The sequence below is a fragment of the Petaurus breviceps genome, unplaced genomic scaffold (assembly GCF_028583685.1).
Source record: "Petaurus breviceps papuanus isolate PSGF00001 unplaced genomic scaffold, PetGlider_PUasm1.0 38, whole genome shotgun sequence".
In the NCBI taxonomy this organism is placed as follows: Eukaryota; Metazoa; Chordata; class Mammalia; order Diprotodontia; family Petauridae; genus Petaurus; species Petaurus breviceps.
The window spans coordinates 23,315,161-23,336,835 of NW_027186304.1; the positions used below are offsets into that span (position 1 = coordinate 23,315,161).

General features: G+C 36.9%; 1 protein-coding gene across 1 annotated transcript in view; it reads right to left on the reverse strand.

The window, feature by feature from the left end:
* RAB31 (RAB31, member RAS oncogene family) overlaps nucleotides 1–21,675 on the reverse strand; it is a 269,429-nt gene that overhangs the window by 231,688 nt on the left and 16,066 nt on the right. Inside the window, exon 2 of the mRNA XM_069099638.1 lies at nucleotides 6,590–6,695. Within this exon, the coding sequence (XP_068955739.1) occupies nucleotides 6,590–6,592 (3 nt within the window). The 5' untranslated portion in view covers nucleotides 6,593–6,695. The remainder of the gene's footprint in view (nucleotides 1–6,589; nucleotides 6,696–21,675) is intronic.

Genomic DNA, 21,675 nt, shown 5'->3' on the forward strand with positions numbered 1-21,675 from the left:
TTCCCTGAAAATTAGAATGGACCAAATAGAAGTCAATGACTCTGTGAAACAATTAAAACAAAGCTAAGGAACAAAAAGTAGAAGAAAATGTAAGGCATTTCATAGCAAAAACAACTGAACAGGAAAACAGATTGAGAAATGGAGAACTAAGAATATGATGGACTCCATTGAATATCTAAATGCCACAACCAAAAAGAGAACCCACATATTATATTTTAAGAAGTCTTAAAACAAAATTGTCCAGGATCTCTTAAAACCAGAAGGCAAAGTGGAAATAGAATGAATCTCGCAGGTACCTTCTGAAAGAAACTCCAAAATGAAAACTTCCAGAAATATCATACTCAAAATCAAAGGAGTCAGAAAGAATTCAAATACCAAGAAGTCATAGTCAGAATCACAAATGATTTAGCAGACACCATTATAAAGGCATGGAGAACTTAGAATATTATATTCCAGAAGGCAAAAGATATAGGCTTACAGTCAAAAATAACTTACCCAGCAAAATTAATATAATGCTACAGAGGAAAAAAGAACCTCTAATGAAATGGAGGACTTCAAAGCATTCCTCATGAGAACACCAGAGTTGCAGACAAACTAAACTTCAAACACAAGAATTAAGAGAAACATAAAAAATAGAGCAGGAGTTAGCAAAAATGATAAGGTACTAAACAAGAATAAGCTGCTTATATGCTTATATATAAATAGGATACATGTATACATTTTGAACTCCATCGTCATGGATGATGGAGGAAGCCTAAATAGACAAGGTCTGGGATTGGTTTTGTTATATCTTGATGATCTTAAGATAAGAATGGAAAGAGAGGGTAAAGATAATATACTGGGGAGAAGAGAAAGGAAGATTAGGGAAAACTATCTCATATAATCAAGAGTTGGCAAACAGACATCTATACAAACAAGGAGGAGAGGTTGGGATGGAGCAGCTGACACTTGAATCTCTCATCTGAAATGGTCAAAGGAGAGAAGAATATATCCACACAGAGTTGGATATAGAAATATATTTTTCTCAATAGGGAATTAGAGGGGAAAAGGGAGAAAGGCAGAGGAAAAATTAAGAGAGAGTAGATTAAGGAAGGGATTATTCCTAAATAAAATAAACTATAACTAAGGAGGTACAAAACTATTTATAGCCCTTTTTGAGGTAATAAAGAATGGGAATCTGAGAGTGCCCATACACTGGAGAATGACTGAAAAAATTATGGTATACAAATGTGATGGAATATTATTATGCTGTAAGAAGTAATTAAGGGGATGGTTTCAAAGAAACATAGGAAGACATATGAATTGATGTAGAGTAAAGTGAAGAGAACCAGGAGAAAAATAATTTATACAAAAATAACAATATAATAAAAACAAACAACTTTGAAAGAATTGTAACCCCAATCAGTGTAATGGTCAACTGTGATTCCAGAACACTAATGATGAAATGTGCCACCCACAGCCTGATAGAAAGGTGAAAGATTTAGAATGAAGAATGTGAAACTTTTTTTTGGACATGGTTAATGTGGAAATTTGTTTTGCTTGACTATATGGGTGTTTGTAACACAAACTGTTCTGGCCCCCACTGCCTGAAGGTCAGGAGGGTTAGATTTCACTACTCCCCTATGGTTCTCTGGCACCCTTACAGGGACTTGGAGGGTATCTAGGCTCTCCGCAAATGGCTCCAGTCTCCACAATTTGTGCTGGGGTGTAGGCCCCTACACCCTAGTTCCATTTAGTCACTTAACAGTTGTATTAGTTTTTTTTTTTTTTAAAGCAATTGGGGTTAAGTAACTTGCTCAAGGTTACACGGCCAGTTATTTCTGGGTGTGGTGCTGAGTATCTGAGCCCGGATTTGATCCAAGTCATCCCAACACTGGAGCCTCTCTTACTCGCTGAGCCACCTGGCCGCCCCTAAGCAATTGGGGTTAAGTAACTTGCTCAAGGTTACACGGCCAGGTGTTTCTGGGTGGGTGCTAAGTGTCTGAGCCCGGGATTCGATCTCCAGGTCTTCTCAACACTGGAGCCGGTGCTCTTCTTACTCGCTGTGCTACCTGGCCGCCCCTGTATTAGTTTTTACAAGGAAATATTCACTCAAAGATATCATCACAAATACACAACCTTACTTCCCCAACACGTGGGAGATATAATTCCCCTCCTCCACTATGCTACCTTAGTGTCTGGGTAGGGAACAGGATTGGGTTCAGAGCTTAGCTCAGGTTTTATGGTGCAGTCCGCATTCTAAGTCTGAAACCTCCATTTTCTCAGGGCTTCCATGCCAAGTTATCTGGCTACACCACCTCACCTGCAATCCTGGCTTCAAGGTTACCGCGGCTCAAACTTCCAATCAATAGGGATTACCTTCTGCACCTGGGAAGGACGCAAAATATAGAAAAAAAGAAAAAAACTCTTCTCACTTAACCCCAATTGCCCTACCTTCACCCTCAAAAAAAAAAGAAAAAGAAAAAACCTTCAGGCCTGTTACTCCCCCAAGTAATAGAAGGAGGGTAGGGCAAGGAAATACTCCCCCTCACACAGGTTCATTCATGGCATCCATGCTGTGGGTGAACTGTGATTTTCATCCTTTAGATGAAGAAGATAAAAGTGACCAAAAAAGAGAGAAGAAAGAGAAGTAGAAAAGTGTAGCCAAAAAAGAACAACCAGTTTTATCTCGCCAGTTTTAAAGATACAGGCAGCCAGTCAAAAGAGTCTACACGTACAGACATGGTAGGGGACACAGAGGCTTCAATGTTAGGCATAATGGGCATACCAGACATATCTGGGTTAGACTGTTAGTAGGATTTTTTTTTTGCTTTTGTTCTCATAAAGGGGTGGGGTTGAGATAGGAGGGTGAGAAAGTGGGTTTTTGATGATAGAAAAACATTTTATAGGGGCAGCTAGGTGGCACAGTGAATAGAGCACCAGCCCTGGAATCAGAAGGACCTGAGTTCAAATTTGACCTCAGACACAACACAAACACTAGCCGTGTGACCTTGGGCAAGTCGCTTAACCCCAACTGCCCTCCAAAAAGCAAAAAATAAATAAATAAAAGGACATTGTTTAAAATTTTTTTTAATTTTAAATTTTTAAAAAAAGAAAACCATTTTATAATTTTTTTTAAAAGGAAGGAATTTTTTTTCTTTTTACCAATCCCCTCCCCCCATATTTGTGTTTCCAGAGCTACCTGCAAAATTCTGAAGAATTGTCTGTTAGAGTTAGGCTACACAGTATTAACTTTCATAATTATGGTCTTATTTACTTGTCCCAAGACATCTGATCAAGAATCATGAGAAGGGATATTTGGGTAGATAAACAGGCAATCTATAGGAATATATGGTAGTCAACAATTTTTGACTATGCTAAATAGAGGCTCCATATTTATAGAATGAATGAGTAAAGGTAAGAAAAAGAGAGAGACAGTGAGAGAGAGAATTGCTAAAGAAAAAGTCTGTTCTACATGTACCAACTAGATCATGAGTTTTGTCTACAGAATTCCATTTCTGAGCAATCTATATTTTGAATTTCCTGATCTTATCAAAGGAAGAATTTTAATTTCCAAATTACCTGGATGAATTCTGGATAGTTATTTGATTGAGCACCATATTAATATCCTCAAATATGCTTTTATTACAAAACTTTCCCTAGGGAACTTAAATTACTTTGTCGACATTGTCCCATTCATTTTTGTATCTGGATACAAGGTAATAATTTCAGGCCCATAGGACCTACAAAAGTTTCCATGGTAACAATACATGGTATTATTTCCATGGTAACATTTGTGGGATACTGAAAATTATTTTGTTAAAAATTTCATACTTTTTTCTTTTTCTGATTCCCATTCAGGTGCCACACTGAAAACAAGTTATCCCTTCATGCTTACTGGAATAGAAATAAGAAAAGAAGAGAATAAAAGAATTGGGTTAATAGCGATTTGTAGCAGGCTCCTTCACAAAGCTTACTTGATTTAGGGCCAAGTGGCAATGGATTAGGATGTTAAGGCCAAAAAATATTAAGTTGAAATAACCTAAAAAAAATAACCTATATCACATCATCTACCAACCACTGTCAAAAATATATTTTATATATTTTAATTTGTAAAATAAATCACTGTTCATTTGTATATCTAGTAAAGAATTAAAACTCAAAAATGATCTTAAAATATTTCATCCATTCAGTTAATATATTATATTATCATTTCCAACCAAACAGTTCATTATGAAACATTTGATCATGGGGAGGGTTCAAAGCATAATATTTGATGAGTCAAACTTCCAGTTCCTGATGTGAAAAGAGGCAGCTATGATGTAGTAGGAAGAGCATTGCAACTAGGCTCAAAAGGCCCTGGCTCTGCCATTTATTAGCTATTAATCAACAAGTACTTATTAAGAATCTATTATATGTCAAGAGCTGTGCTAGTCCTTGAAGATATAAAGATGAAAACTAGAAAGTCCCTGCCCTTAAGAACTTACATTCTGGGCAGCTAGGTGGCACAATGAATAGAGTACCAGCCCTGGAGTCAGGAGGACCTGAGTTCAAATCCAACCTCAAACACTTAACACAAAACTAGCTGTGTGACTTTGGGCAAGTCACTTAACCCCAATTGCCCCTACCTTTCCCCCTGCAAAAAATTAAATTAAATTAAAAAGAAATTACATTCTATTGGGGGCATACAACACATTCACATATAAGTCAACCCAAGATATATACAAAAGAAATACAAAGTAACTTGAAAGTCACTAATTGGGGGTGGGGAATGGGATCAGGAAAGGCCTCTTGAAGGAGAGAACATGAGCTGAACCTTGAAGGGTGCAAGGGACTCCAAGAAATGGAGGTAAGAAGTGAGAACATCACATAGATGTCATAGCCTTTGGAAGGGTGGAGGTAGGAGTCAGAATGTTGTATATGAAGAATGGCAAGTGGGCCAGTTTGTATGAAACATAAATTATGGGAATGGAAATAATGTATAATAAGCCTGAAGAGAAGTTAAAGCAATGGTTCTCCAAGTGTACTTTGGGGGTCGCTGGAGGTTCCTAAGACTTTTTCAGGGGGTTCTGTGAGTTCTAACCTATTTTATAATAATATGAAGATATGTTCATCTCTAATAGGGTAAATAGCTATATATGTATATCTATTCACATATGTATCATGTAGATATATACATATTTATATACACATGCATACACACATAAATACATGTGTGCACATATACATAGACACACACATAACCGACATAAGCAAAACTTCTTTATGGGGTCCTAAATGATTTTTTAAAATTTTTCCTAAATGATATTAAAGACTACAAAGGGGTTCTGAGGTGAGAGTCAAGAGTGAAGGATGGTTCTAAGGACATGAACAAATGGTTTTCAAAAAATTTGCAAGCTACAAATGACCACAAAAACACGTGTTCCATATTGCTAATTGTAAGAAAAATGCAAAATAAAACAACTCTAAGTTTTTACCTTATTCTAGGCAAATTGATAAAGCTGAAAAAGATATGAAAATGGTCAAAGTTGAAGTAGTTTTGGGAAGACAAGCACATTGATATACAGCTGAAGTTATGAAGTGGACCAATTATCCTGAAAAATGTCACCCGATACCCAAAAAGTCATGAACTTGTCCATAGCTTGTAAGTCAGCAGTTGGTACCTCAAGAACATAAAAATAGAAACACAAGGTTTCATCCATTGGGAAATGGCTGATATAACTATTCTATGTTAATGTAATGAATGTTTAATGGACAGGTTAGCTGCCCTTGCTTTTGTATTTGGCCTACTGCTTGTCTCTCTTATTAGCTCCCAAGCTCTAGAGTGATTCAGAGATGTGTTTGGATAACTTATTTCTTATTAATAAAATTAAAATATCCTTCTCATTAATTAATTGGCTCAAGTCTCTATTTTTGTTTATTAAATATTGATTATTTAATGAACTGGATAAATCTCTTTTTCCTAAAGTAATTATTCTGATTTTTCAAAATAGTAAAGAAGAGGCAGCATAAGATAGTGAGTTAAAGTGCTGAACATAAGAAGGAAATAAAAATTTATTAAGCACTTACTGTGCTGTACTATGTTCCAGGCACTGTGCTGAATGCTTTATGATAATTATCTCATTTGGTCCTCATAACAACCCTGGGAGCTTGGTGCTATTATTGTCACCCTTTTACAATTAAGGAAACTGAGGCAGATAACATTTAAGTGACTTGCCCAGCATCACACAGCTAACAAGCATTTGAGTCCAGAGCTGAGCTCAGGTCTTTCTAACTCCAGGATCAGTGCTCTCTAGATGGCCACCTAGCTGCCTCGGTAGATTCAAGTCCCACCTTTGACACATACTGGCTCAAGACCCTGGCCAAATCCCTCACTCTCTTGAGTGCTCCAGGCTTGAGCTTGGATAGAAAAGAGGTATAAGTCTGGAGCCTGCTGATTATAAAAATTAAAGTGTGGTTGGCATGCAGTCAGGGCAATTATACTCCCAAACTGAATTAATTATCTCCCTTTGGAATAGGTAAGGGGAAGAGGAGTCTCTCCTTCCTCCTATATCTCATAATCTTAACATCTCTTTCCATCTTCTAGTGCTCAAAGAAAACTGGCTCTTACCATCACGTGTCAGTCTCCTACGCTGGTCTTCTATCTTCGTGGGGTCTGCATGAGGCAGAGAGACCATTGCATCCTTATCTCTCTGCCTGTCTCCTGCCTGGCCTGCCTGTAGGAAAAGGAGAGAAACTCCATTTCATAAACGCCTCGGACTGGCCCCCTGCCTGAGCTGCCTAACACCCTGAAAACTCCATCCTGAGGCCAGCCCTCTAGTGATGTTGATAAACCACCTGAACTCATTTTTCAATAACTAACAAACTCCTGTCTAGTCATACTCTCCCCTTCTTTGTGATTGAAACTCCGGGTTATTATCCAAGCCCTATTGCCCGTCCCCCCTGCCTAGTTCCTTATTCCCATCCCTCCAATCTTCCCAACCTGTACTACCTTCTCAGGAATGCTCGCTCCACAGGTAACAAACTTGCTTCATAATACATCTTTCCCTTCCCTTTCCCGCTCCTTGCTGCTACCACGGACACCCTCCTGATGGCAGCCTCCCTGGCCACCATTCCCAGCAGTGGCTGCACTTGTCACTGTTTCACCCTTAATCACTGGTTGAAGTAGGAGAGTTGGAACACTTCTTGCCCCTCCATGACACTCCCAAACTCTCTCTCTACCATCCATCATTCAGCAACTTCTCCTGTGAGGTTCGTTCAATTCCTATCTATCATCCAATTAACATTCTAGTAGTTTTTGTTTAATGACTCAAGGAGTTTCCTTCTTTCTTCAATGAGTTCATAATCTTTCCCTCCTCCCCAACTACTGCCCTCAGTAGTTAATTTTTTTAGTTGCCTCTGACTCTTTGAGATGCCATTTGGAGTTTTCTTGGCAAAGATACTGGAGTGGTGTGCTATTTCCTTCTCCAGTTTATTTTATAGATGTGAAACTAAGGCGAACAGGGTTAAGTGACTTGCCCAGTGTCACATAGCTAGTAAGATTTGGTCAGATCTGAACTCAGGAAGATGAGTCTTCCTGACTCCGGACCTGGTACCTTATCCACTGCACCACCTAGCTGTCCCTTGAAGTCCCTTAAAGAACTTCAAAATACATAAACATAAGGGGCAGCTAGGTGGCTCAGTGAATAGAGCACCAGCTCTGGAATCAGAAGGACCTGAGTTCAAATCCAGCCTCAGACACAACACTTACTAGCTGTGTGACCTTGGGCAAGTCACTTAACCCCAACTGCCCTGCCCTCCCTCCTAAAAAAATTACATAAATATATATATATTGATATTACCTCAAACATCCTAACCTCCCAATTCTTCAACTTACTCATTTCCCATAACTTACTCTACCACCTTACTTCTGTGGTCATACCCTGGATACCCAAATCCACAAATGTACCACTTTCATGTTCATGACTTCTGAAATTACCTTACCTGATCACAATTTATTGTGCTTCCAACTCTTCCTCTGCCTTACAATCTCAAAATCTTTTCTTCATCCTCACTATGACCTCCAATCATTCATCCCCTTTAGTTCTTTCCCAGGCCTCATACTGTCTACACTGTCCTCCATTCCCAATCCTGACTTCATGATGAACCAGTTCAACACTACTCTGTCCTCTTCTCTTGATTCTCTTGCCCCCTTATTCTATCACTGATCTTGCTCTGCCAAGTCTTAGCCCTGGATTATTCCCACCATCAACTGCCTTTGTTCCTACTAACAAGCTGCTAAACAAAACTGGAGAAATTCACAAAACACTACTGGCTAGATCTATTGCAAATTTATGCTATGTAATCTCAACTGGGCCCTCAATGCAGCAAGGCAATCCTTTTAAACCTCCCTAAGTGACTGTCTGTAATGGGAATGGGAATTTGAAGATCTTCTCTGCCTTTAATAGGCCTAAAGGAAACCTGAAGACCTTCCCTGCTTTGAAAGTAAACTCTAACCCCTAATAGGCTGAATGTAATCACATGGAGCCTGTGATGGGTGGAATTTTTTAAAGGGTAGAGCAGAGCCACAGGAAGCTGGGAGTCAGAGCTAGAGAGACAGTGGGAGAGACAGGATGCTCAAGCAAGGAGATAGAGGGGTTTGTGAGTAAATATTGATTTTATATTGATTTGTGGGAAGGCTAAAGGATGCTGTGGCTCTCTGTGTTGTTATGGCTTGTTAACTTCTTTACTAGTAGGATGGAATCAGCTTACTGGCTTTGGGATTCAGTTTTCTGGTGTCTAAATAAATGCTTTGCTTCTGTCCTCTATATGGAGAATTTGTTATATTTGCAATTGAGCACCATGCGGAAATTATAGTCACAATCTTTATTGTGATTGTGGGTGCTGTAAATATCACATTGGCACTACACTGTCCCACTCCTAGAATGGTTTTTCCAAACCTTCTCATCCCTCCTTATACCTCTCTTAGCTTCCCCCAACCCTCTCAACTAAGAATCTTGCCCTTACCCCTTCCTCTTCAGGTTATATCCCTAAGAGACCTTCTGCTTCTATCTCCACCTTCACTCCTATCTCACATGAAAAGGTGGTCCTTTTTCTTTCCAAGACAAATCTCACTACAAGTGCAAGTGGTCCCATTCTATCCTGTCTTCTCTAGCAGACTGCCTCTTCTACCATCCCTACTATCTCATTTATCTTCAGTCTTTCCTTATCTACTGGCTGTCTCCCTACAAAAATCCCCATTTCTCCCTCTCCTCAAAACAACTTTCTTTTTTTTTTAAAGCAATTGGGGTTAAGTAACTTGCTCAATGTTACATGGCCACTTATTTTGTGTGGGTGTTAAGTATCTGAGACCAGAACTGATCCTAGGTCTCCCGACTCTGGGGCCGGCACTCTTACTCACTGCGCCACCTGGCCACCCCTCCTCAAAACAACTTTTACTTGATTCATCCATCTCAGCTAGTTATTGTTCCATACCTCTCTTCCATTTTGTGGCTAAGAGAAGGCCTTCCTTGAGAAGGCCATTTATAATCAATGCTTCTACTTCCTTTCTTTTCACCCTCTTCTTAACTCTTTACAGTCTGGTTTCTGACCTCATAATTCTATCAAAAATGCTCTTTCCAAACTTACTAATGACCTATCTCTTTTTTCAAATTCAATTTTATTTCAAGTTTTGAATTATCTTCCTCTTCCCTCCCCATCTATTGAGAAGGCAAGAAAATTAATACCCATAACAAATATGTATAGCCATGTAAAATAAATTCCCATGTTAGCTGTGTCTAAAAAAAAAAGAAACAAAAAAGAAAGAGGTGGAAAAATCTTCAATCTAAGTTCATCAGCTCTCTGTCTGAGGTAGATATATCACACCATGAGACCTTTGGAATTGTGGTTGGTTATTGTGTTGATCAGTTACTAAGTCTTTTACATTGTTGTTATTGTAGAAATTGTTCTCCTGGTTCTACTCACTTCACTTTGCATTAGTTCATTCAAAGCCTTCCCAGATTATTCTGAAACTATTCCTTTCATCACATTCATATTCCATAAATTGTTCAGTCATTCTCTAATTGATGGGTATCCACTCAGTTTCCAATTCTTTACCACTACAAAAAAGAGCTGCTATAAATATTTGTGTACATATGGGTCCTTTTCCTCTTTCTTTGATCTTTCTGGGGGTATGGGTCTAATAGAAGAATTGCTGGGTCAAGGGTGTCAATCATTACTAAGTTCATTCCTAGAAAAACAAACAAAATTAGGCTGCATGTGAGTGTTTATTTCTCTCAAAGTTTGCAGAACATGCATGTAGAGATACGCATGGGAATCCATTGTAAGACAATGAACCCAAGGATGGACAGACAAAAGAGACCTTATATCTTTAGAATAATTCCCTCTCACTCCTCCCTCCCTCCCTGGCTCAGGATGCCTATATCACCGAAAATTATAGTCTCTATATGGCTAACCATGGTATGAGAAAGAAATTTCTTAATTAGATAAGTTGTAAATACAATAAGATAGGAGAAAGTCAAGGTTTCAACGGAAAATAGGATGTCCATATTTCTTTTACCATTAACATGACATAATATAACATAAGAAAAGTGTCATTATTCAAGATAGTGTCTGGGTCAAGATGCCTTGTCCTTGGTAGTCATAAGCAGAAAAATGCTCCTGGTCAGCTTCACTGGCCTTGTAGTTGCTGACATAGGAAGGGACATTTTGGGTTCACTCAGAGAGCAAAATATGTCTGTTATGCCAGAGCACATGAAGCATTATGGTAGGTTAAGCTCAGAGTGGGCCAAAATGCCTCTCCTGATTGGCCAATACAAGTTTTAGGCCTTTCTCAGGTCTTGGGGTTTCAAAACGGTCTGGAGAGGGGTCTACAAAGGGTATGAAGAATTTAAAAGCTTTTTGGACATAGTTCCAATTTTCTTTCCAGAATGGTTGAACTAGTACACAACTTTACAAACAGAGCATTAGTATACCTCTTTTCCTATAGTTCCACCAGAATTTGTCATTTACCAATGATCTTTTAGTTCCCAAATCTAATGCCCTTTTTTCTCAATTCTTATCATTCTTGACCTTTCTGTACCTTTTGACACCATCAATCATGCTCTTCTCTTTGATAGTCTCTTCTCTCTAAGTTTTCAATACACTACTCTATACCAGTTCTCCTTCTGATCTCCTATCTGACCACTTATTCTCAGTTTCTTTAGCTGGATCTATGCCCAGGTCATGCCTGCTAATCAAATATGTCTTTCAGAGTTCTGTTTTAGGCCCTTTTTTATTTCTCCCTCTATGTTAGCTCACTTTGTGATATTATTAGCTCCCATGGATTCAATGATTATCTCTATATTAATGATTCTCAAATCTATCTATATGGCCCAAACCTGTTTGCTTACCTCCAGTCTTGTTCCCATTACTTCTAGGAGCAAATATAAAATGTTTGGCATAAATTCCTCTTTTGGATCCACACTATCTTTGCAGTTTTCTTATATATTATTGACCCCTGCCCCACCCCACCCACACTCTTTATGGTTTAACCTTACTAGTCTAGGGGCAGCTAGGTGGCGAAGTGAATAGAGTACTGGCTCTGGAGTCAGGAGGACCTGAGTTCAAATCCAGCCTCAGACACTTGACACACTGACTAGCTGTGTGATCTTGGTCAAGTCACTTAACCCCAATTGCCTTGCCTTCCCCCCTCCAAAAAAGAGAAAAAGAAAAAAGAAATCAATAACCTTACTAGTCTACTGCTGTAAACTAACATAATATACCATCTCTTGTCTCTGTACCTTTATAACAGCTGTTTCCCATGCATAGAATAGTCCCTCTTCTAACCTCTACTTTTAGAATCTGTTTTACTTTAAGAGTAGGCTCAATTGCCACCTCCTAAAGGAAACTTTTCTAATCTATAAAGTCAAAGATTTGGAAGATCTTCCCTGCCCCTAGGCTAAAATGCACCTGAAGCCTGGGGAGGGAGGCTTGTTTTTCAGTAGATACTTCTTGATTGGCCAGTGAGTCAATAAGGTTGTTACATTCTCTGAGCCAGGAGAAGGCTATATAAGCCCTGATGTGAGGCTTTGTTTTGGGGGCTCACTTTGAGAAGTGTTCTGTGATTTGATCTGTATTCTGGGAAGCCATTGTCCAGGGCCCCCCGGCTTTGAAAAACCCAGATGTTGATTTGGGATGGATGTAATGGCTGGACAGTTTGGAAAGCTGTCTACTTGATCTGTTTCTGTCTTGATAATTCTGCCTGTATATTCTGAAGTTCGGGGTGCTGACCTTTTTCCCCTGAACGAGGTAAACGATATATGTTTGACTGATTAAAGTAAGCTTGTTAACCCCTTTTGAGTTGCTTTCCTTTATCAAGATCCAAGAATCTGTGTGAGCAGCCACCCTGCTGACGCTGGGGTGCTTGCTGCTACACTAACCTCTACTTTTAGAATCTGTTTTACTTTAAGAGTAGGCTCAATTGCCACCTCCTACAGGAAACTTTTCTAATCTATAAAGTCAAAAAGTATTTATTAAGCGTTTATTATATTTCAGGTACTGCGCTAAATGCTGGAAATACAAATACAGGCAGAAGGAAGTATAATCTCTACCCTCAAGGAGCTTATATTCTAAGGGGGGAAGATTACAGATAAAAGGAAGCTGGAAATGGGATAGGTGGAGGATGGAGATAAAGATACCAGAAATGTGCACATTATAGAGAAAGTCTAGGAGTAGTAAGATGTGAGGCCTGGAGAGGAAGACGTGAGTACCCTGGGCATATTCCTTAAAATAGAGGTTCTGGGAAGAACCAGCCAAGAACCAACCCTTGTGGAGGGCACTTCCAGTATAAAATTCAGGACGAGAGTAAACTTCAAGGGTAGAAAGGTTTCTGGAGCATTGTAGAGAAAGTCTGGGAAAAGAAGCTGCCCTGTGGCAAATATAGGAATGTAGACAACATTCTCATATATTCTCCCCAATATCAATTACTAGTGATTAGTATCATTTTACGAATTAACATTAATTAGCTCTTACAAATGGATATTTACTGAGGAGATATAAGAGGAATACAAGTACAAATAAACATATTTCCCCAATACCTGGGGGCGTACATACTCAGCCTTATGACATCCTTAGCTCCTGGGGAAAATGGACTCAAATTTAAAGAAGTTTCTACAAAAGCAGTGCTCTCTTTTACCAAATTTCAAAAGACAGACATTTTTCTCTAAAGATTGTTTTAACTACACCCTATGTATTTGGTATATTGACTTACTATTGCCAATATCTTTACTATGCTATAATTTTACATATTATAATATCTATAATGATATAATGTTATAAATGTTTTTGTTTCACTGATTTGTTCTTTGAATTACTCATTATACAAGATATCGGTCTTTAGTCTTCATTTAGGTTTATAGCTTTTATTCATGTTTCCTTTACTGATTGCTATTTGTGTTATGGTCCATAGTGTTTCTGCCTTTCTACATTTATTTAAAAGTTCTTTACACCCTAGTCCATGATCAAGTTTTGTAAAGCCTTGATACTTAAATTTTTGTTAAAATAGATTAAATAATACTAGAAATTATAAAGGATTAAAAATAATGATTTTATGCATAATTTTATATTATATTTATATAATTATACAACCAATCTTTTGAATTATTTGTGATTTCTATTACCTAGTCTATCATCAAACAAAATAACATAAAGTGCTTTGTAAATCTTAATGCATTATATAAATGCTATTATTATCAGCATGAAGCCTTATATTTTGTTACAAAAATGCAATGACAGATGTATTTTTAAAAAAGAATCTAGTATTAAGAATGCCAACCTTTCAACATTCTAAAAAAAATAGTGTTATGAAATTGCCTAGGTAACCACTGTAAGTATGGAGTTCCAACAATGTTGGCATTAGTTCTAGAAAGGAAGACTAGATGGCAATGATGAGAAACAATGATCAGTTGCTGAGAACTGTTTAAAACTCACAGCTTGACATTGTTACAATAGGATAAATGAGGTTTGAAATTACTATTTAATAAAGATAGTTTGCTAGGAACAAAAGCAGGTTTGTAGTAAGTTATAAAGCAGCAGAATTGTGCCACAGGGGGAAAAAAAGAAAGGAAGGAAGGAAGGAAGGACAGAAGGAAGGAAAAAGAAAGAAAGAGAGAAAAAAAGAAAGAAAGGAAAGGAAGAAGGAAACAAAGAAAGAAACAAAGGGAAGATATATCAAAAAAGGATAAGAAGACTAAAGTTGCAAAGTCTAAATCAACCAAGATACCTGTGACTTTGTACAAATGTGAACATGACACAGAAGGTATGTTACTCCGTTCCTAATTACTTCATTATTTAAGACAATTTTATGATAAAGCTTAAGATGCAAACATATTTTCTTTTTATTATAGTTTAAAATGTATGATTTCCCAAAGATGAATATCTATTCATAATGAGAAAATGTTCTGTAAGCATTCTTTCCCATTAGGGATCATTGTGCAAATTATAAAAATGTCTTATTGATGTACTCTTGAACTTACTCACAGCAGACAATTTTTACTTTCATTTTTTTTAAAAAAACAAAGGTCAAATCTTGATGTCTGAAATAGATGCTGAAACATACCTCCTTCCTCTCAGTAATGACAGGACAGGAATATGTATGCTGAATAAGAAAGACACACTGTCTGATATGGTGATTGGGTTAGTTGGCTTTGATAAATTCTTGGTTGGTTTTTTAAGTAAGGGAGGAATCAATGGGGGGGAGATATAAGGGGAAATGACTATTGTGTAAGACAAAATGAAGGGAAATTACACATATATGTATGTGTGTATATGTATATATGTGTATGTGTGTGAGATCAAGATAATATATGTAAAGCTTTATAGACCACAAAGTGATAAATGTATATATATATATGTATATATACACATATACACATACATATATTCTACTGGACTGGACTTTCAGAGGACTAACCCAGCTAAGTACAGAGAGGCTTATTATGATGAGGCTGGCCATTAGGAGAGTAATCCTTTGGCCATGGCAACACCATAAAGCATAAACAAATAAAACATGACCCTCACTCTTCTGTGACACCCTTCTTCTATAAAGATAGTAGCAGAATGATAGAAAAGGAGGAAGAAGGTGCAAATCACATAGTTTTTATACTATCTAAAATGATAATTTACTTTACTCAGTTCTTATGAGTCTTCAAAGGTTTCTCTGAAACTGTTCTTTTCATCATTTCTTATAACACAATTATATTATATTTCATTCATATGCCATACTTTTTTTTAGCCATTTCCCAAGTGACTGACAATCCTCCAACTTTATTTCTGGTTCTTTACTAATAACAAAAAAGTAGCTATAATTATTTTTGTTTAGAAGACTTTGGAAGAGACTGACTGAAGAAGAAGGGTACTAATAGTACTGTAAACATGAGATCCTAATCTAACATCTCATGGATTGATATATCACCATATTGTAACAATATTTACACTCTCACTGTAAATGAAATCAAAAGTCAAAAGGAAATGGAAGGCTTGTTTTGGGAGCGTCCAGTAAAGGAGTTGGGAGTGGCTAGGTGGCTCAGTGAATAGAGCACTGGCTCTGGAGTCAGGAGGACCTGAGTTCAAATCTGGCCTCAGACACTTAACACAATAACTAGCCATGTGACCTTGGGCAAGTCACTTAAACCCCAATTTCCCTACCTTCCCCCTTCCAAAAAAATAAAGGAGCTGACTAAATTTTTTTTAAGTCCCAAAGACAATGTAGCACAGTAGATAAAATTTTGGGTTGAGAATTAGAAAAACCAAGGTTCAAACTTGCCCCTTATACTGTGTAATACTAGGCAAGTTGCTTAAATTCTCTAAGCCTAAATTCTTTCATCTATAAAAATGAATACTCCTAATTATTTGATCTCTAAAGACCCTTCCAGCTACATATCTATGATACAATAAGACAAAAAGAAAACATCCCTTTATGGGACATTGGATCATTCTATTTTGTTAAGCTGAGTTTTAATAAATGGACGCCAAATGCTGAGAGGCTACTTACTTAGAAACCTCCTACCTGTATATCATTAATGCTTTCTGAGAGCCCCAAAAGAGGCATCAGAAGATGCTAGGTATGATGATCACAAATGGCTATGCTAAAAATAAAATTGACAATCTTAATAGACAATAAATGACTGCTTATGAGCTTAAGAATCATTTCTAAGTTGGCAGTTTGTGTGGAGAGTGATCATTGACATCAGAGAAAAGATAAAAATTGACACCAAGTCAGAAGCAAAGATATATATGAAATAAAGATTTGGCATGCAACTGAAACCATTCCAACCTGACCTATTCAGACAAATGTAACAAGGATGTGGGTTTTTGTCATTTTAACAGGGATGTTCCTTACAACTACCTCCTTTCAAGGCTTATATATCACCAATGCTTATGTAGTTGAAAGATAATAACAATGATAGTGATATGGATTGAGACTATGAAATTATTAAGATCCAAGAATGGAATCAACGGCCCTTCACGGGTTACTCAACCAACAATATATCAGGAAATAAATATTAAGCAAATGGTGAAATCATCCAGATTTGCCTGTGGAAACAGAGGGGTTTATGATCATAATCTGGGCCCGTGTCACTGATAACAGAAATTACAAAAAAGTTTTTTTAAGGTACCCAATATAGATCATCCAAAAAATGAGAGGAATTTTATAAAGTATCTCTGCAGGCTATAAAAATTTAGCACCTAACAAATACCCAGAAAAACTTGACCTGTTAGCTAAAATTATATATCAGAAGCCCAGTACCTTCCAATAGACTGATAGATGACAAATCCTCATTCTACAAATTCACTCAAGATTTGTGAGAGAACTCAACTAATAGTGCACTAAAAACTTGATCCTTAATTTAAGAATTACATTTTAAATATAATAAATATTTTAAATACATCTACAATCCAAGCTACATAGAACAAAAAAAGCTTCTGAAATATAGAGAAATAAAAGAGAAGATCAAAATCATGTGAAAACAGGATGAGCTGCATCTCTTTTCTAGGGTTCTATCTACTACTGCTACTGTTGTTACACAGGTAATGCTTTCAGTGAATCTACAAAAGATGAGCACATCCTACTACTTTTTTTCCTTTTTAAAAAATTGTTTTCCCATAGAGCAATTCAGAATTATGTCCAAAGGCTATAAAATCATACATACCCCCTTTGACCTATCAATACCCCTACTAGGTCTGTATCCCAAAAGAGATAAAAAAAAATTAAAAAGGAAAGGGACATATATGTACCATCAATCTGGTTTAGCCTGAAATGGATTACCAGGATGTGGCTCTTGTGCATGCTACAGATTTTTGGAAGCCATAGTGTGATAGTAATGGCAATTAAAGATTCCCCTGTATTGGCTTGGTTTTCAAATTGATTGTATTAAAACCCAGAGTTTGTTAATCCCACCTGTGGGATGGGCTTGTTGATGTGAAAAGAAAGTCCTGAAGTGGGAGGAGCTGGTGACGTAGATTTGGAGAGACAAGAGAGAGGCGGAAGTTCTTTTTGGAAGCAGCACCTTGTGGAGAGAGAGAGACTAAGAGATTGCTGGTGGCCGCTTTGAATTGCCCTGGACTTTTGAGACCTGCCCCCTGAGCTGCCAAGGACTGAGGAGACATGGCTGTTTTGCTGGTACTTTGTCTGTCTGTTTTGATGTTATTTTGCCAGATTTGTCCACTGGTGAAAGACTGTCCTGTTGAAGAAGTCCTGGAACCTGGCATTTGGTTAAGAAGGCCTGAGACTGTCCTGCAGACAGAGAGTGAATACTGTCCACTGGTGAGGGACAGTACTGTTGTTGCAGGGGTCTGGAGACTGTCCGGCAGACAGAATGAATACTGTCCACTGGTGAAGGACAATGCTGTTGTTGCAGGGGTTTGGGAGCCTTTCTGTTGGTTCAGAAGCCCTGAAGAAGGATTTTCTTGTTGTATGTTTACAGAAATCCTGGGAGAGGGCTTTGCTAATGTGTTCAGGGGTTCTAGGGCTGTTCTACAGACAGAGGATAAATTCATGAAGGGACTGGCAATGTATCTTATGGCTTTGCTAAGCCTTGTCTCTCCAGGAACTAAGATTGCTGAGAACTTGCCTCGTGTCAAGATGAAGAAAAGACCTCCATTTGGGTATTAAGTGCTGTGTTTAAACTTGATGTAACTCTGGGGTAGATTCAATTGTGATCCAGGGGTGGGGAACTTTTGACCTTTTTGTGTTCTATGGTTGAGCAAATGAATGTATTTTACTTATGTTTGGAAACTAATCTCCATTTGAGAAGAGGGGCTTTGTGGTGGACTTAATTAAGGTATAGCCTAGGGGTGGAGAAGTATTTGGAACAGAGACTTTGTAATTGATTGAATGATTGGAAAGTCCTGGGGTGGGGTAGGCCTTGGAGATTATTTAATCACACTTAGTAAATGCTGTATTTTGAATGATGTCATGTTTTGATCTTCTCTGTTCTGGGTTTGTTACTGAATAAAATAGAGAGCACCTATGCTGGTATTTTGAACCTGGGAAGTTGCCTTTGCTTGATATTACATTACACATAGTCAGAAGCAAAAGAGACTCTTAAAAGAGAGGATGGGAAAAAAAAAGAGAAGAAAAAGTATAAGAGAATAAGATAGAGGAAAATACACAATTAGCCATTATTATTGTGAATGTGAATGGCATGAACTCACTCAAAAAAAAAGAAGAAAAAAACAAATTGGATTAGAAACCAGAATCCAACAATATGTTATTTACAAGGAACACACTTGAAAAACAAAGATAATACATCCAGAGTTAAAATAAGTGTATGGAACAGAAGGTATTATGCTCCAGGATAGAGATAATGATCTCAGAAAAAGTAAGAGCAAAAATAAATCTAATTAAAAGAGATTTAGAGAGAAACTACATTTTGCTAAAAGACAATAAATACAATGAATTAATGCCCATACTAAACATATATGCCCCAAATGGCATAGGATCTAAATTTTTTTTAATACAATGTTACAGGAGGAAATAGGCAATAGAACTATGAACAGTAGATGACATCAATTTATCCCTCTCAGATCTAGATAAATCTAAATATAAATGAGGGAAATTAAAAATATGAACAGATTTTTAGAAAAGATAGACCCATGGAGACTTTATAGGAATACAAAGGAGTATTTGTCAGCTGCACTTATCACTTTCACAAAAAGGTGACCATATATTAGGGCATAAAAACCTAAAACAAATGAAGGAAAGTAGAAATGTTTAATGCATCTTTTACTAACCATAATGCAATAAAAATTATATTAAATAAAAGGTCTTTGAATTAAAGATTAAATATTCATTAGAAACCAAATTACTTAGTACTAAAGAATGGAGAGGTCAAAGAACAAATCATAGAAACAATCATTAATTCCATTAAAGATAATGAGCAACATGCCAAAATATGTAGTATACAGCTGTAACAGGAAGCAAAGTGGAATTTTTTGCTGTTTTTTGGTGTGTTATTCAGTTTCCCAGCCTCAGACTTACATGCCTCTGCACTGAGCCAATTAAACATGTGCAAGTGCGCTCTAACCAATCAGATTATGTACATGTGGGCTCTAGCCAATCAGATGCTAAGTAGAACTGTATATTAAAAAAGCAGGTATTGAGAAAGCAGGCATTAAGGGAATGAGCATTGAGAGAGTAACACAGTGCTCAGAGATAGAAGCAACTTTAGGGCGTGGAGAAAGGAGACCTCTAAGAGCTGGGAGGAGACTTCTGAGAGCAGAGAGGAGACCTCTGAAAGTGTAGAAGAGACCTCTGAGAGCTGAGAGGAGACCTCTGATGGTAGAGACTTGCTGAGGGAGCCTCTGAACTTTGAAAGTAAATAGAGCTGTGGGGCAGAGAACTGCTCATGGGAGGGAGGCTTAGCTTGAGCCTCTCTTGAGAGCTGTTAAAGTGAACTGAGCTGTTATTACAGAGTCTCTGGACTTTAAAGGTGAATTGAGATGATGGTGTTAGTGGTATGGTATTTTTTGCTACCCTTTAAAGATGTGTTGTGCTAAGGAAGACCCTAGCCTGTGATTGTGTAAACAAATATTTTAGGGAATACTACTGAATGCAATGGTATATGCTATGTTCCATATGACATGCTGAGTGTTATGAGATACACACGCATGCACACACATACATATTGAATTATATGTTTTGCTTAAGGATGTTGCTATGAATATTATGCTTTACTTTATTGAACAATGTTTAGTTCTGAATAGAGAATTCATTATACTATACAATTAGAGTCTTAAATTTATTCACAGCATCAGTCCTCAGGTGTGCTGGTGTTACAATAGCCAGAGCAGTACTGAGGAGAAAATTTATATCTAAATACTTACATCAGTAAAAGAAAGAAAGGACCAATGAATCGGGCATGTAACTAAAAAATCTAGAAAAACAACAAATTAAATATCCTCAGTTAATTATCAAAGTTCAGAAAATCAAAGGAGAGATTAACAAAATTGAAAATAAAAAACCCATTGAACTAATAAAACTTGGAGCTATTTTTTAAACCAATAAAATACCTAAGCTATTAGCTAATTTGATTTTTAAGAAGAAAATCAAATTGCCAGTATCAAAAAGGCAAAAGGTGAATTCACAATTAAGGAAAAAGAAATAAAAGCATGTATTAGGAACTTTCTCATGCAACTATATGCCAATAAAACTGACAATATAAATGAAATAGATGAAGGTTTACAAAAGTATAAATTGATCAGATTAACAAAACAGGAAAAAGAATACTTAACATATTGTAGAAAAGAAAATTGAACAAGCCATAAAAGAACTCACAAAGAAAATAAACCCAGAACAAGATATAAGTGAATTCTACCAAACATTTAAAGGATAATTAATTCCAATACTACATAAAGTATTTTAAAAAACTGGTACAGGAGTCCTATCAAATTCCTTCTATTACACAAATATGATCTTGATAACTAAACCAGGGAGAGTCAAAACAAAAAGTTATATACCAATTTTTTTAATGAATATCAGTGCAAAAATTTCAAATAAAATACGAGCAAGGAGATTACCTCAATATATCAGAAAAATCATTCAAAATATTATCATTTCAATAAATGCAGAAAAAGCTTTTGAGAAAATACAACACCCATTCCTATTAAAAACTCTCAAAATCATAGGAAGAAATGGAGCTTTTCTTAAAATTATAAGTAGAATCTATCTAAAACCAAAAGCCATTATTATATTTAATGAGAATAAGTCTTTCTAATAGGATCAGGAGTAAAGTAAGGATATTCATTAACACCATATGACTCAATATTGTATCAGTTACAGCAATAAGACAAGAAAAAGAAATTAAAAGACTAAACCTAGGTAAAGAAGAAGCAAAACCATTATTTTTTATAGATGATATCATGGTTTACTTAAGAGGGCTCTACAGAGTCAACTAAAAAAATTAATTGCAACAATTAACAACTTCATCAAAGCTGTAGAATATAAAACAAACCCCCACAAATCATCCACATTTCTATTTATTACCAACAAAATCCAACAAGAAGAGATAGAAAAGAGAAATTCCATTTAAAATAACTACAGAAGAAGCAGGACCTCCCCGCAGCTCCAGCTTCCACCTTCCCCAATCCATCTAAAAAGGGGACTTTGGAGCTGCAGAAACCACAAAATGACACAGAGATACTAACCTCCTGCTAAGG